Genomic DNA, 16,594 nt, shown 5'->3' on the forward strand with positions numbered 1-16,594 from the left:
AACATCTTTTCCGAGTGTCAGGGGTAGGCAGAGGCGTAACATTTCAGCGCGATAGTCGAACTGTGTGTGAAACATATCAGTTGTGTTTTTGGGTTGGGTTTAGTTGACTCTACTTCTTACATGCATATATATAGCATCATACCTTTTCCCCTTTTCAGAGGTAGGCAGAGGTGTAACATTCAGCGCGATAGTCGTACTGCGAGCGAAATACATTAGCTCTGTTTTTGCGTTGGGTTTAGTAGACTCTACTTCTTACATACATACATATACAGGGTGTTTTTTCAAAGTGTAGCCAAATTTTTACAGAAGGTTCTGAATAAGTAGTATAGACGATTCCTAAAATAAAAAATGATTTTTTTTTCATAAAATTATTGACTTATTGTCCCTAAAAAACAGAACACGTAGACAATACGAAAGGTGTTTATTAATAGTACTACAAGTCATTCATAAACATTCATAGCAATAACTAATTTTGACCTTCGCACGCACACATTCAAAACATACGATAAGAAAGGCTCGAAAATATCAAACGCTTAGGCCGCATCGTACCGCCGCCCAGGCACTTCGGCCGGTGCAGGCGCCCGCGACGATCGCGATCTTCCCTATCTACCTACAACACCCGTGAGGCCTCCTGCCCCACCGCCCGCGCGGTCCGCCGCCGCCACCTCTCTGCTCTCCTGCTCGCCAGTGTTGACCGTGACCTAATTACGTATGCGCGTGGTATTTTTAAATTTGCATTTTGCCAAATATGTCATAATTGTTATTAATGGCTCAACAAAATAAAGTCAGTTACTCAAACCGCGAATATTATGAAATGATACAGTGCTAAATTTTAATTTGGGTAAGTTAACGTGGTTACCAAATAGTTTAACAGTTTTCAAGACAAGGGGTAACTTAACTCCCGCGCACCCAATCGGAGAACGATTTTGGCAGCCAACCAAAGGTTATTGTAGTTTTGGCAGCTTAGTACACCCTCTCATGCAGCTGATCAAGAAGGACATGCCGTGATACGCCCGGCCATCGAAAAGGCGGTTATCGAGTTTTTCGAGCGGGACCCTCGTGCCGGCACCAATGATGCAACTAAACATTGCGGTGTTAGCGAGTATTACGTATGAAAGTTACTGAATTCTTCAGGGCATCCACCCGTATTGTTGAAAGTTAATAGTTGATTCCAATTTTTTAAATATGCCATAATAAAGACTAACAGTAGTTTGCGATTTTATTTATTATGACGGTCCTAAACCCAGTAAAAGTAAAGAACTATCTCCTATGTGTAGGTAATAATCATTATCAGAGTGCGTGCCCGCGTCGTGTCGCAAGGAAGTAAGTAGACAAGTATCGGTTTACGCGTTACGTCGCGTCGGCAAATTAACACATGTTCATGTTGGCTTGTGTGTATCGTTCTATGATTGTTATAAATGATCGCGCGTACAAACGTATAAACATTGACCATAAATCAAACACTATTTGAGATATTTTGAAATGTAAATAACTTGCTAATTATAATTAATTTTAAATATTTTCCATTTTATATTAGTCATTATGTATATTTGGAATATCATAAAAAAATATGGATACTCTTTGCAAAAACACTCTGTATATAGCATCACACCTTTTACCCTTTTCAGGGGTACTCAGAGGTGTAACTCCTGATACCTGATGCTATATGATGAAGGTGTGATGATATATATAATATAGCATCACACCTTTTTCCCTTTTCAGGGGTACTTAGAGGTGTAACTCCTGAGCCCGATAGTCGTATCGTGAGTGAAACACGCCATCGAGAAGGTCTATTTTTACTAACACAAATCAAAAATAAAAATAATTTTAACAAAAATTAAACCGCGCTTCAAAAACCACTCAAAACCAAAAAATAATTTCACATAACAGGTATATATTGGATACTAATTTTGGAGTCGGTGCCTAATTAAAATTGCTAGTTAAGCTATATTTGTTACATAGTCCATCTATGAGCTAATTTTCCTATATACCTCATATACCTGTTATGTGTATTATTTTATAAGTATTGTTTTGCTGAGTTATTACTTGTACGATAAAAGGAGACACTCATTCAAGGGTGAAAATACCGAAAAAAAAAATTATACTATATTATGTAAGGCTCGACCGAGACGGGTTTTTCAATCTCGGCCGAGACCGAGACCGAGATCGAGACAAATATAGCTTAACTAGCAATTTTAATTAGGCACCGACTACAAAATTGGTATCCAATATATACCTAATGATTTCTTATGTTTACGCGAATGTTAGACATTGAAATTAAACTAATTTTCGGATTCTATCGCGGTGCTAGTATTTTATTTTCTCCCGACGTTTCGAAGACTTTGCAGCCTTCATGGTCACGGGGGGGACTGAGGTGTTGTTCATCCGTAAAGTCAAAGTTACAATATCTACCTACATTTTACAATTATACAACTTTTTAATTTTTTTTTTAATTTTAGCTGTTGGTGGTCCGATCTACGCAGAATGAGCTCACAGTGTCTTGAAGTCTGGCAGCCGGTCTTTTGGGTTCCGATTTAATTAAACCAGAACTGGATCCCAGTTGTGCAAGCTTCAACCATCTTCCTATTATGAATAGGATGGCATTATTGTCGGTGTTTATGACCGGCATGTCGAGCGTCGGGCCACGTCAGCTTATGTTCTTTTCGCGGTCCCTATATTTCTTTTTGTTTGCCCGATATAAGAGAGGCCACAGTTGCAATCTATTTTGTATACTCCCGGTTCTTGTAGAGGTATGTGACACTTGACAGGTGGTAAAAATTGACTAAACACACACTGTGGCTAACACGTTCAACTGTGGTTAGCCACAGTTGAACGTGTTCCGGTTGTATTACCATATGTAAGAGGAGTCACCGACAAGATTGGCTACATCCTGAAGCGTGCTTCCATAAAAACTTATTTTAAGCCGCCTAAGAAGATTAGTCAATTTTACCACCTGTCAAGTGTCACATACCTCTACAAGAACCGGGAGTATACAAAATAGATTGCAACTGTGGCCTCTTATATCGGGCAAACCAAAAGAAATATAGGGACCCGCGTAAAAGAACATATAGCTGACGTGAAACACCGACGCTCGACGAAGTCTGCAGTCGCTAAACACTCTGAGGGAGGCGCCAATCATTATCTGCGACTAGACAAGCCACAAATCCTCGCCAAAGAACACCGATTCCTGCCTAGGATGATTCGCGAGGCTATTGAAATTAAAAAACATCCTAATTTCAATAGGGAAGATGGTTGGAAGCTTGCACAAGCCTGGGATCCAGTTCTACATTTAATTAAATCGGAACCCAAAAGACCGGCTGCCAGACTTCAAGACACTGTGAGCTCATTCTGCGTAGATCGGACCACCAACAGCCAAAATTTAAAAAAATTTAAAAAAGTTGTATAATTGTAAAATGTAGGTAGATATTGTAACTTTGACTTTACGGATGAACAACACCTCAGTCCCCCCCGTGACCATGAAGGCTGCAAAGTCTTCGAAACGTCGGGAGAAAATAAAATACTAGCACCGCGATAGAATCCGAAAATTAGTTTAATTTCAATATATACCTGTTATGTGAAATTATTTTTTGGTTTTGAGTGGTTTTTGAAGGCGGTTTAATTTTTTGTTAAAATTATTTTTATTTTTTGATTTGTGTTAGTAAAAAATAGACCTTCTAGATGGCGTGTTTCACTCACGATACGACTATCGGGCTCAGGAGCTACACCTCTGAGTACCCCTGAAAAGGGGAAAAGGTGTGATGCTATATTATATATATCATCACACCTTCATCATATAGCATCAGGTATCAGGAGTTACACCTCTGAGTACCCCTGAAAAGGGTAAAAGGTGTGATGCTATATATATGTATGTATGTAAGAAGTAGAGTCTACTAAACCCAACGCAAAAACACAGCTAATGTATTTCGCTCGCAGTACGACTATCGCGCTGAATGTTACACCTCTGCCTACCCCTGAAAAGGGGAAAAGGTATGATGCTATATATATATGCATGTAAGAAGTAGAGTCAACTAAACCCAACCCAAAAACACAACTGATGTGTTTCACACACAGTTCGACTATCGCGCTGAAATGTTACGCCTCTGCCTACCCCTGACACTCGGAAAAGATGTTATGCTATATGTGTAAGTATATGAGAAGTACACTCAACCAAACTCAATGCAAAAACATAACTAAAAACGTCATAAGAAAGCAAAATTCGCGATTTCGTTTTCTAGGACGACATAATAATTCTAGTTTTTTTAGTTTGAAACCAAACTACTGAAGCAATGTTGAAAAAAAAATTATGGGACCAATCTGGAGAGAAATTCTTTCGAATAAAAAAATATTTCCAAATCGGTTCATAAATGGGCGAGTTCTGAGGTAACAAACATACAAAAGAAAAAAAAATCATTCCCGTCGAATTGATAACCTCCTCCTTTTTTGAAGTCGGTTAAAAAGTACTTACATTTATACAATTTATACGATGTATTAAATATTGGATCCCACTGCTGGGAACATCTCTCCTTTACTACTGAGAGGGTTTAGGCATTCACCAAGCTGGCCTAATGTGAGTTTGTTACTTACTTTTATTAACTAGAATATTTTAACTAATTTCAATTTAACAACAATGGCTAAATAAACCGTGAAAGAACGGCGCGAAGGCGGCCGCAGTTCACCAATTGGGACTCCAACCAATCACAACGCAGACTGCCTACTCACTCACTCACACCGAGCGAAGAATATGGCCGCGCGCCGATTTGAATCTCATTCTGTTCCTTACAAAGTTTCTCGGTAATTGCCGAGAATCTCGGCGGTTTTTAGCCGAGAACCGAGAAAAAATTCTCGGCTGGATTTATAGCCGAGAATGCCGAGACCGAGATCTCGGTCGAGCCTTATTATTTCGTTACTTTAAGGCGATACCTCAAGGTCCATTTTCATACATTTTGTTTCACCTTTAATCTGGGTAACTAAACAAGTATTGGCAAGTAAAGAATTTAAATTCACGTCTAGTTAGTGATTAGTTCTCGCAGTTGAAAGAAAAACGTAAAAATAATTAATAATCATGGATATTTCGGCCTTTAAAATTTAATATGACGAAATTTTGATTTTGACCTTGAGGTATCGCCTTAACCGTTTACGCAGTGCACGTAACGGAAACTTTAAAAGAAAAGATTTTCCCGTTTTTGCAACATCTTTCATTGATGCTTCGCTCCTTTTGGTCGTAGCTCGATGTTATATAGCCTTTCTCGATAAATGGGCTATCCAACACTTAAACAATTTTGCAATTTAGCTGGTTGCTGACGATGACCCGGTACTCAACCACATAAAATAAAAAATATAAGAAAAATGTATTTATTCACATACGACGAAAATCTCTCAAGTGACAAGTAAGTGCAATAAAAACATTATATCGAAGGATCGGAATTCAAATAATTAAAACCAAAACTATATTTACTAAAAAGTATTTGCGTCGCGAACAGTGGTGGTCCATTAAAAGGCCTGATCCTTATTTGGTCTTTACTCTACTTAAATCGCGACGAGCAAGGTTAGGTATCCTATAATGTTTACACGATTACGAACAAACAGTAAGTACTTACTAATATGCAATATTAAGTAATATGCTCAATATTTACCTAATTATCATTTCTTTTATGTCATCTATATTATAAGTAATACCATTTTATCTATCACTTTACGAATAAAGTCGTGTCGTGAAATGATTAAATTTCAATTAACTGCGATATTAGGTAATTATTTTGCGGCATCTTTAGTACCTACTTATCTGAGTGAGAAATCTAACGATGTAATTAATCGCCTAGCGATATGACTATTGAGCTGCGATTACATATATGGTAAGCTATCACGCTTAAATCAATCTTTATTTTATAATCTTGACTATATTTGTAAGCCGGGCAAGAGCCGGCTTATATAAACACACCGGACTTTTGGGTGAAAGCTTTAGGTGCCCGCACCCTTGAAAATTAAGCGATCATGTTGAGGGCCACCCTCTAACGGGTTACGAACCTCCGCTCAGGACGGTCGCTGAGAGAGGATGAGACATCAGCGATTATGATTGCGCGTCAAACTAACAATCTAACTATTACCTATTATCGGATTCGTTGGCCTGCGGGCTGGAGCTACGAGAAAATTAGGGGAACGTGGCGAGGTCCTCAGCCATGAGGCCAAAACTGCGGTCTTGTGGAGTGTATTAGTTTCAAGAACTCGTTTTCACGATGAATGGGATTGCCTAGGCAGGTAGGTACCTACTATATTTTTCGAGATTACCACATGAGGAGTGGCTGTGCAGGTTTACGACATTTTCGTAACAAGTACCTAGATTTATGTGCGTGTCGAGTCCTGCTGAATAAGAATTGGTAAGGTCAGGTGGGGCAAGTGCGCCGACGGGGTAATTGCACCTGCCCTAAAAAAATCTAAAACTATTGATGTTATACAGTTACCGCAATCTTATATCTATGCTACTAACTGAAATATAGTTCCACTAAAAACATAAATGGGTCTGTTCATTTGAATACTATTTATTCGCCATTTTATTTTAAGTGTCATTTAGACCTGTAAACAGTGATGACCCCGTGAAAGATAACTTCAAATATTTCAAGATATAAGTATAACATATTTCTGTAAGCCAGTAAGGTGAATACATAGTTTAAATCTTTTATTTTAACTTCCTGTCTGAATTTTAATTATATATACTAAAATAAAGGATTTTTTAGCAATGCGAAAAAATGTACCTCAAAATTGTCGAGTCGGGCAAGTCCGCCACAGTTAATAGTCGTATGGCGCATTTGCCGCTGATCCATATATAACCAACCTTTTTTGAGAATATGTTTTACTAATATGAATTATTATTATTAAAATGTACTTAACACCATAATTTTTTGTACTCAAGGTATTTTTTTTTGAGCCGACTTAAATAAAAGGGCGTATTAGTTAATTTGTCGTATATTTGTTGTTTTAGATCGTTCGTTTTTACAAAAGAAAAACTGAAATACCTTGGTCTAGACCAACTTTACGTGAAGAGGTTGCAAATGTTCGATCAGGCACGTTATAATGCAGCTAAAACATATTAAATGTCATAAGGCCGAATTCTAAATAATTGAGTTATAACACATTCAAAATCGTTAATTCCTATATTTTTTTATGTTTTTGTTTAGTTTTTAGAAATGAAATGGATTTCGTATTAGGGCTACCATTTTTTTATTCTAACATATCCGCACACAAAAAGCACTAGGTTATTGTGTTAGGCCAAAGACAATAAAAATAATGAAACGGTTTTTTATAGAAAGCAGTAACTGCTTAAAAATTAAACATTGTTTTCGTATATTTTTTCATGTACTTAGCTTACTAACAATAATTTAGAGACTTTTTGTGACTTTATAAATATTCAAATGATATTTTGGAAAAAGTGTGATTTTATTTTTTCTTAGCGGTAACACTGATGACAATTGTCATTTGTCAGCAAGCTGTCATAAAAGCAACCACATGTTTTGTATCTTGAAAACTATATTATATTCAATATATTCTGTTTAATTAATAGTGAAAAAAAATTAATTAACTGCAAAAATGGGAAAAGCTAAAAATTTAAACCGTCACAGGTGGGGAAAAATATAGCCCTCGCAGACCAAATAGAGGCAGATGGTTCACTAAGAAATAAAAATAGAACTAAAGAGAGAAATAGACAGGATGATGATGATGAGGTAATTTAGTAAATTAGTTAACAATCAACATATGAACACAATTTAAAAAAAGATGTATCACAAACAAAATCTACGAGAAGTTTCTATTTAATAAGAATTTAACTAATATAAACCTACTTTAATACAATTTATAGTAATAAATAATGTATTATTGCCTTGCAGTTTGTTAATGCCAACTTGTCTAAGAAAATTTTAAGAGAAGCTCGTAGACAACAAGCTGAACTTGAAGATGATGTTGGTGGTCCATCTCCTGCTAAACATGTTACTCTTTCTGCACAGTTAAGAGGTAAGTTTGTTGTAGTAGTGTCATAAACATAAAACCACAAATACAAAAATGGTATATTAAAAAATGTTTAGCAAGTCCTGAATAACCACCACTAGTGCATATTCGGCCGGCAAGTATTGTGTGAGCATTCCTGTGTTCAGGTTTATAGAACAATATTATAAAACCTGATATTTTTTAACTTCAAAGGTCCAGAATCAGATGATTCAGATTCAGAACATGATGATTTGGAGCCTGACACATATTATGATAATGTGGAGATAAATGAGGAAGATGAGGAAGCTCTCAAGATGTTCATGTCTTCCAAACCGGAACGGACCCGTACATTAGCTGATATCATCAAAGATAAGATCACAGATAAACACACAGAGCTACAAACACAGTTCTCAGATGTAGAAACATTGAAATTACAGAATATTGATCCAAGGCAAGTATTGTCTAGGGGCCCAATTGTAAATTACGTTACATATTAAGAAGATAGGAGGGCAAGAGCAAACGAGAAACCATTCACATACTTTAGTATGGAAACATAAAAGATCTTTGTATTATGTTGCAAGTTTAATAAGGTAGCCAGCAGTTTGCTGTATAAGAGTCACTTTTTGGCTACATTTAAGCAAAATGCTGCCTGCTGCCTTTTAATGTTGATTTTATTAAAACATTTGGAACTGCATTTTCCATTTCTTCAGTTTTGGTTGTAATATTGCTGAAATATGTGAAGTTATACAAATATGATCACCTTTGACAATCATGTCGACACCCCTCCTATGGGTAGGGGTCAAAAACTCGTGAAATTAGTATGACGTAATTTAGGGACAGCACTTTGTTGTTACATGATATAAATTTTTAGCCCAATTAGGAGAATATCATACATAATATGTACAATGTATGATATGTACATATCATGTATGATATTTTTTTGACTTTGACTTGGTTGTACACAATGATATGTACAACCAAGTCAAAGGATTGACTTGGTTGTACATATCATTATACCACTTGTAAATTGATAAACTTTACTTAAATTGAATTTAAGAAATCCAGGGGAAGATAGCTTTTAAATACTGTATAGTAACTGCAATTTATTGAATTTTGTAATCTCTTCCTACCATTGTTTAAAACTCTATGATTTTTAGAATTAAAATCATGTATGAGGGTGTCAGAAATGTTCTTCAAAAATATCGATCAGGAAAATTGCCCAAGGCTTTTAAAATGATACCCTCATTTACAAAATTGGGAGCAGATCTTGTATATAACAGAACCAGCTACATGGTCAGCAGCAGCAATGTATCAGGTATAGCTTCGTATTAATAACACAAAATGTTCTTTAACATGTGGACTGCCAGTATGGTCCACACACAACTGGAGTGTAGAAAAAAAAAACAAGACACTCACCCGGATCGCACGGCCTAATGTCAGTGTAGTAAACCATTTTGTGCATGTTGCGCCTTACTAATGAATAGTTTATTGTTTTGGCGTTGTAGTTTGACGTTTTAACATAACCTATTCTTACTTCTTATCTTTACCAATATTATAACAGCGAAAGTTGGATATTTGTTACAAGTAAAAGCTGTAACAACTGAAAGGATTTTGATGATTTTCGGGCACATAGGAAGATGCAGCCCTGGATTAACACATATCTAAACTTCTTTTTTCTTCATAATTTGGTCCCAAGGATGTTTTTTTAAATAAATATAGCTGGAATTGTAGTGTTTTAGCGACTTTGTAGCGGGAAAGGCGTTTCACGCGGACGAAACTACGAGCTGTTCGTCCTTTATAGATTTTATTAATCAGTGCCATTTTGGTATATAACTAATTTGTTTTAAATGTTTATTATATATAATATATTGTTTTAGGCAACCAGAATTTTTGCATCTAATTTAAAAGAAAAAATGGCACAAAGATTTTACAATTTGGTCCTGTTACCCCGTGTTAGGGATGATCTGGCTGAATATAAGAGGTTGAACTTCCATCTCTACCAAGCTCTGAGGAAAGCACTTTTTAAGCCTGGAGCTTTCATGAAGGGAATTTTACTTCCGTTATTAGAGGTATGTATTATTTATAATTCAAATTTGTTTCTCATCTTGCTTTAAAAGCTATTCAATTATATTTTTATTATCTTCACAGGCAATGTATTACATACAATATATTTCTTAAGTTCTGGCTCATTAAATTCTATCGCATAATCCTAACATTTACGAAATTGTATTTTTTCATGATTCACTCTATGAATTTCTTTATAGGCTGGTGATTGTACACTTAGAGAGGCCATAATTATAGGATCGGTATTGGCTCGTAATTCAGTGCCGGTGTTACATTCTAGTGCAGCAATGTTGAAAATAGCTGAGATGGACTACACTGGTGCAAATTCAATATTCCTCAGGATTTTATTCGACAAGAAATATGCCTTACCATACAGAGTTGTTGATGCCGTTGTTTTCCATTTTCTAAGGTAATTTTTATTTAAAAAAAATGTAGCTTTGCTCGCAGCTATGTTCACGTTAACAACTATTCCCAAAATAAAAGTAGGCTATATCACATAGGAGTGATGTAGCTTCCTATTAGTGAAAGTATTTTTAAATAGTTTTTTTTTTGAGATAACTTATCCATTTAAAATTTTACAAAACAATAAATTCTTTACTTTGTATACTATTATACTAAGGAACAAGGGTTTGATGGCCAGAAAATTAATACACTTTTTTTTATTTCCCTAATGTAACCTATTATAATAATGTCATGATAATTGTTATACTTTTCTTTCCTGTTCTATTTTAATTTGCTTATTTTGATTGAATTATGCTAGTTGCTCACATCCTTACCATAGATTGTTCAAAATATCATGAAAGATCAGGTAAGGGATGTAATTGAATGTAAGGTGAGTTAGTAGGGTTACAATTAATGGGGCAAGCAAGAGAACATTTAAGGAATTTTGTTTTTTCTCTTTAGTTGGTTTAAGTATTGCTATTCTGCACCTTACCATACTCCAAATTTATTAAAATATGTTACAGATTTCAATCTGACTCCCGTGTGTTGCCAGTGTTGTGGCATCAAGCATTATTGACCTTTGTGCAACGTTATAAGGCTGATATTTCTACAGAACAGAGAGATGCTATTCTAGAATTGTTGAAAAAACAATATCATCCCACTATAACTGCTGAGGTAAATAAACAGTATTTTATTTTGATTTACTGATTACAAAAAATTAAGCACAGGTCCAGTGGGGTCAAAGCATTTTAAGCTTAGCCAAATAGATGTAGAAATATATAAATTAAGAAGGTAGTGTAGATCCACGTTGTAGTGCAGTTTTTTGTAAATGTATCTTAAATTAATAACAATACTTCAATGTCATTCTAATAGTATAGAACCAACATTTCAATAATTTCAATCAGTTGTATGTTGATTCATTTTTACACAAGGTCTAAATTAGAGGTTATAAGAGATAAATTTAATATTAATAATTTTTATTTGTTTAAGAAAAAATGCTAAATGATAAATAAATAGACAATTTTATTTATCATTTAGCTTCATGTTAGCTACTTTAGAAAAATATTTTAATTTATGATTTGTTTTTACCAGATACGAAGAGAATTACATGCAGCACAATGCAGAGACATTGAAGCAAATGAACTAACATCAAACCACATGGTAGTGGAATAAATACACATGGAAATAAATGCTTATAAAATAAGAAATTTGATAAATTATTTAATCTACAAATTTAATAAACAATGAATTCTTATAATATAATTTAATGCTTATTGATTTATTATCTTAAATTGGTAATGTCAAAGGTCTGTCCACTTGGCTGCCAATTAAGTGTACGGGGGGTAATATTGTTTTGCCACATTCACATTTTCTTCCTGAAATATAATCAAAGCATCCCACTCTGCAACCACACTTTTCGCAATGAAATCGCCCTTTTGTCCATTGTTCTTCTTCAACTTTCTTTTTTATCCACGATGGAAGCATGTCCTCTTGTAAGTAAATAAATAATTTAATATCGTAACTGCTGCATTTTCTGCTGTCACATAGCTGTTTATAGTTTATAACTGAAGATGTATCATTAAGTAACACGTGTCTACACTTGTGACATTTTATAAACCCACTTTGAGTAGACTCCATTGTCTTTGAACTAAATAATGAGTTTAAATTTATTGTTTATAGAAAAAGTTTTTTTCCGTCTTCCAGCAAATTTTCCAATTCCAATTCCAATTTGTTGATTGTATTTATCATTGTTCTGAGTTATATTTACAAATTTGACAATTGACATTTTTTTTTTTTTTTTGGTTTTATTTACTTGACAATTGACATGGAAACATCTGATCAGGGTTACCAACTCCTATAATTATATACCGGTAACGCTGTCAAAAACCCAGAAAATAGTTTTCTTGTTCAGGGGCCTTATTCTCAACGCATCATGTTTAGGACTATAGAAATTAGGCTTACAGAATACCATTCCACGCACATTTTTCGAAGATAACATGACACGGCCGCGTTACGCGTTTACACTATCATACAGGATAAGGGCCCTTACTTAGATGTTTAATTGGGTATGAAAAATCAGTTTTACATATTATACTTTTAAGTATGTATAGAAAATGCATATAATATATCGATGAAACATTACCACATAGCTACCTAATCTACACAAAGTGTATAATCTCTGCCTACTATTATAATTATATAAAGCTGAAGAATTTGTTTGTTTGAACTAAGGAAGTTATATTCAAATGGAATGCTTACGACAATCACTATTCCGTTCCAAAGAGTGTAGCCTTGACGGACCTGGCCATCTCTTTCTAGTAGGGTGTACATTATATTTCGGGGTGGCAATGTCGGATGTTTGCGACGCCGCCATGCCCCGGGCGCTCCGACGTCCTCCGCGGCGGGAGGTGTACTGGTGGTCGGCGGAATTAGCGCAGTTGCGCGCGTCATGCGTGGCTTCGCGCCGCCGATACGCCAGGCATCGCCGCCGCCGTATTCGCAGTCAGAATCACGAGGACCAGGAGCGGCAGCTCTACGGCCTCTACAAGGAGGTGAAGAGAGCGCTGCGGGTGGCCATTCATAGGGCCAAGGTCACGGCACGTAGGGAGTTCTTAGAGACTCTCGACGCGGACCCGTGGGGGCAGCCATACAGACTAGTGTTCAACAAACTTCGATCGGCGGCGCCCCCACTGTCAGGCCTCATCTTCTGGCCAATGTAGTCGCGGCCTTGTTCCCGGCCACCGAGTATACCACTCCTCCACCGATGGCGCCAACGGGAGTGGCGTCATCGTCGTTATCGGCAGGGGATATTCCAGAGGTTTCGCCCGCGGAAATGCGGGCGGCAGTGTTTCGGCTACGGGGCAAAAACACCGCCCCGGGTCTCGACGGTATCCCCGGGAAAGCCTGGGTGCTAGCCCTCGAGCACTTGGGGCCGCGGCTCCGCCGCCTATTCTCCGCCTGTATGGTGCAGGGCGTCTTCCCGGCGCGTTGGAAAACCGGGAAGCTCGTCCTGCTGAAGAAGGAAGGGAGACCCGCAGAGTCGCCGTCGGCCTACCGACCCATCGTGTTGCTCGATGAGGTCGCCAAACTTTTTGAGCGCATTTTACACGCGCGCCTCGTCGAGCACCTCGAGAGGGTCGGTCCCAACTTGGCCGACAATCAGTTTGGTTTTCAGGGTGGACGCTCTACCGTCCATGCGATTCTGCGGGTCAAGTCGCAGGCGGAGGAAGCAGTGGCCAGGGGTAAAATAGTTATTGCAGTTTCCCTTGACATCTCCAATGCGTTCAATTCGCTCCCCTGGCCATGCATTAACGAGGCACTGCGGTACCACGTGGTGCCGCCCTATCTCAGTCGTCTGGTGCACGCGTACCTTTCTGACAGGTACGTGATGTACCCGGGCGCCGACGGATGGCACCGAAGAGCAATGTCGTGCGGTGTCCCACAGGGGTCGGTTCTAGGCCCTCTCTTGTGGAACATCGGGTATGACTGGCTGCTCCGTGGTGCCAATCTCTGGGGCGTCGGCGTGACGTGCTATGCGGATGACACGCTGGTCACGGCCACGTCCAAGACATTCCAGGACGCCGCGACTCTGGCGGTGGTGGGCACCGGTCACGTAGTGAGCCGAATCAGGCGTTTAGGTTTGAAGGTGGCCCTCGAGAAGACCGAGGCCATTTGTTTCCACGGGCCTCGGCGGGGGCCACCGGCCGGTGCCCACATCGTGGTTGAGGGGGTGCGGATTCCCATCGGTAAAACGATGAAGTATTTAGGTTTAATTTTGGATAGCCGATGGGACTTCCACGCCCATTTCGAAAAGTTGAGGACGAAGTTGTCCAGGGCGGCGGGCGCTCTTTCTGGCCTGCTGCCCAACCTGGAAGGTCCTGGTATCCCCTGTCGAAGATTGTACCACGGGGTCGTGCGGTCCATGGCATTGTACGGCAGCCCGGTCTGGGCTGACGCCCTAGGAAAGCGTTCTGCCGCTCTCCTGCGGGGCCCGCAGCGGGCCATACGGGCGTACCGCACGGTCTCGTACGAGGCGGCTTGTCTTTTGGCCGGATTCCTGCCCTGGGATCTGGACGCCAAAGCTCTCTCCAATGCATTTCATTGGAGGGAGGAGGCGTCCAGGAGCGGGCAACGTCCGGCCCTGAAGGAGGTGGAGGCCAAGAGGGCCTCCTTACGGCGAGCCGCCGTAGAGGAGTGGCGTCTCAGGCTGGAGGCCCCGTCAGCGGGGCTTCGGGCCATCGCGGCAGTGCGTCCTGTCTTTGCACAGTGGCTGGACAGGCGCCACGGCGCGGCAACACTAGATTGACACAGGTGCTCACCGGGCATGGGTGCTTCGGTGAGTACCTGTGTCAGATAACAGGGACGGAGGTTAGCGCCGTGTGTCACCATTGTGACAACTGTCTGCGGGATACGGCCCAACATACGTTGGAGTCTTGCCCAGCCTGGGACGATGAGCGCAGCGCTCTCGTGTCAGTCGTCGGAGAAGATCTCTCGCTGCCGGCTGTGGTCGCTTCCATGGTCGGCAGCCAGGAGGCCTGGCGTGCGGTAGGCCCACTTCTGCGAGGCGGTCATCTCGCAGAAGGAGAGCGCCGAGAGGGATCGGGAGAGGGCCGATCCCTCCCGCCGTCAGAGGAGACGTAGGAGGCGCCGGGTGGACGACTGACCGGCGTCTCCCGCCCTGTGGAATGGGGGCGTTTGGAGAATACCACCACGGTAAACCCCTGCCTGTCGTAAGAGGCGACTTATAGGGGCCACGAAGGGGGTCGTCGGCGGGCAGCAGGGGGCTGTCCGCCCTAGTGCATTTTTGTGCATTTCTTGCACATTTTTCGGTTGACCCCCGGGATGGACGGCAGTGTGGCGTTGACCTCATGCTGCTGTTGACGCTGAGAGCGTCCTTCGGTGCGAGGGGCTTAGGAGCCCCCCCACATTTAGGAGACGGGCCGCAAGGCGGCATCGCGCAGGGGCGGCCGCGGACGAAGACTCGGACCTGCTGTTTTGGGGAAGCCCGCAGTCGTCCCTTATGCGCCGAAGAGGGTCAACGCGGAGTTTTAGTTGGTAGGCCGTTGCGTAGGGACTTAGGTTAGGTTCATTGGTTAGGGACTCGGCCCGACCGCCGCCCGAGGGTCCCGGGCTGCTTCAATTGTCGGGTCGTAAGGCAACGGTTACCCCAACATAACCGCTCAGTCGCCCCCGCGAAGACTGGACGGTAGTAATAAGGGATTTTCTCCGCGAAAACAAAAAAAAAAAAAGGGTGTACATTATATTGTTAGGACATTTTTGTTACAAAATATGGCATATTAATATTTATGATTAATAATGTGTAAATACTTTGTTTGTGTAAAAATTTTATCTGTACTTATCTATCTATATCTATCTTCTATATACTTATAATAAATCTGTAGAGAGGTCAATTCTGTACATGAAATATATTTCAAAAATAACTATCAGGGGGTGATTAGGGATCGATACTGATGCCAAAAATGCAATTAGTAAAATTTTTGTCTGTCTGTCTGTCTGTCTGTCTGTCTGTCTGTCTGTATAACCGTTATAGAAACAAAAACTACTCGACGGATTTTAACGAAACTTGGTACAATTATTTTTCATACTCCTGTGCTGGTTATAGTATACTTTTCATCACGCTACAATTAATAGGAGCAGAGCAGTGAAGGGAAATGTTGGGAAAACGGGAGAAGTTACTCCATTTTTAAGCTTCCGTCGCGTGTGCAACCTTAATGGTTAAAGCTACATAGAAATCATGTATGACGGAAATGTTCTCCTTAAAATTATGTAAAAATATCCCACGACAGCATATGTCTATCTTTTATGGTTGACTCACAATGACACGTGTAACTCCCGATAGCTTAGCAGTTCGAAGCTTTCTCATTATATTTGTTTACTAATCTTAGGAACTATCGGTCCAAACTGAAAAATTCTTTTTGCGTTGGATAGCCCTTTATTTGTGGATTGCTATAGGCTATATATCATCACGCTATACACAATAAGAGCGGAGCAGCAATGGCTAATCTCTGGAACTACCGGTCCAAACTGAAAAATTCTTTTTGCGTTGGATAGCCCTTTGTTCGTGGAGTGCTCTAAGTTATATATCATCACGCTA

The 16,594-nt window shown here is 39.7% G+C and overlaps 1 protein-coding gene across 1 annotated transcript; it reads left to right on the top strand.

The window, feature by feature from the left end:
• Window positions 1–7,595: 7,595 nt before the first annotated feature.
• On the top strand, window positions 7,596–11,687 carry LOC115445747 (bystin; the record flags this gene model as incomplete). Its single annotated transcript, XM_037444708.1, is given in 9 exon segments — window positions 7,596–7,715; window positions 7,878–8,001; window positions 8,188–8,425; window positions 9,132–9,219; window positions 9,221–9,289; window positions 9,852–10,043; window positions 10,239–10,447; window positions 11,004–11,154; window positions 11,572–11,687. Coding segments are annotated over 9 exon segments (1,272 nt in total), but the record flags the coding sequence as incomplete, so codon positions are not given.
• Window positions 11,688–16,594: the final 4,907 nt, after the last annotated feature.

The sequence above is a fragment of the Manduca sexta genome, chromosome 28 (genome assembly GCF_014839805.1).
Source record: "Manduca sexta isolate Smith_Timp_Sample1 chromosome 28, JHU_Msex_v1.0, whole genome shotgun sequence".
NCBI lineage: Eukaryota > Metazoa > Arthropoda > Insecta > Lepidoptera > Sphingidae > Manduca > Manduca sexta.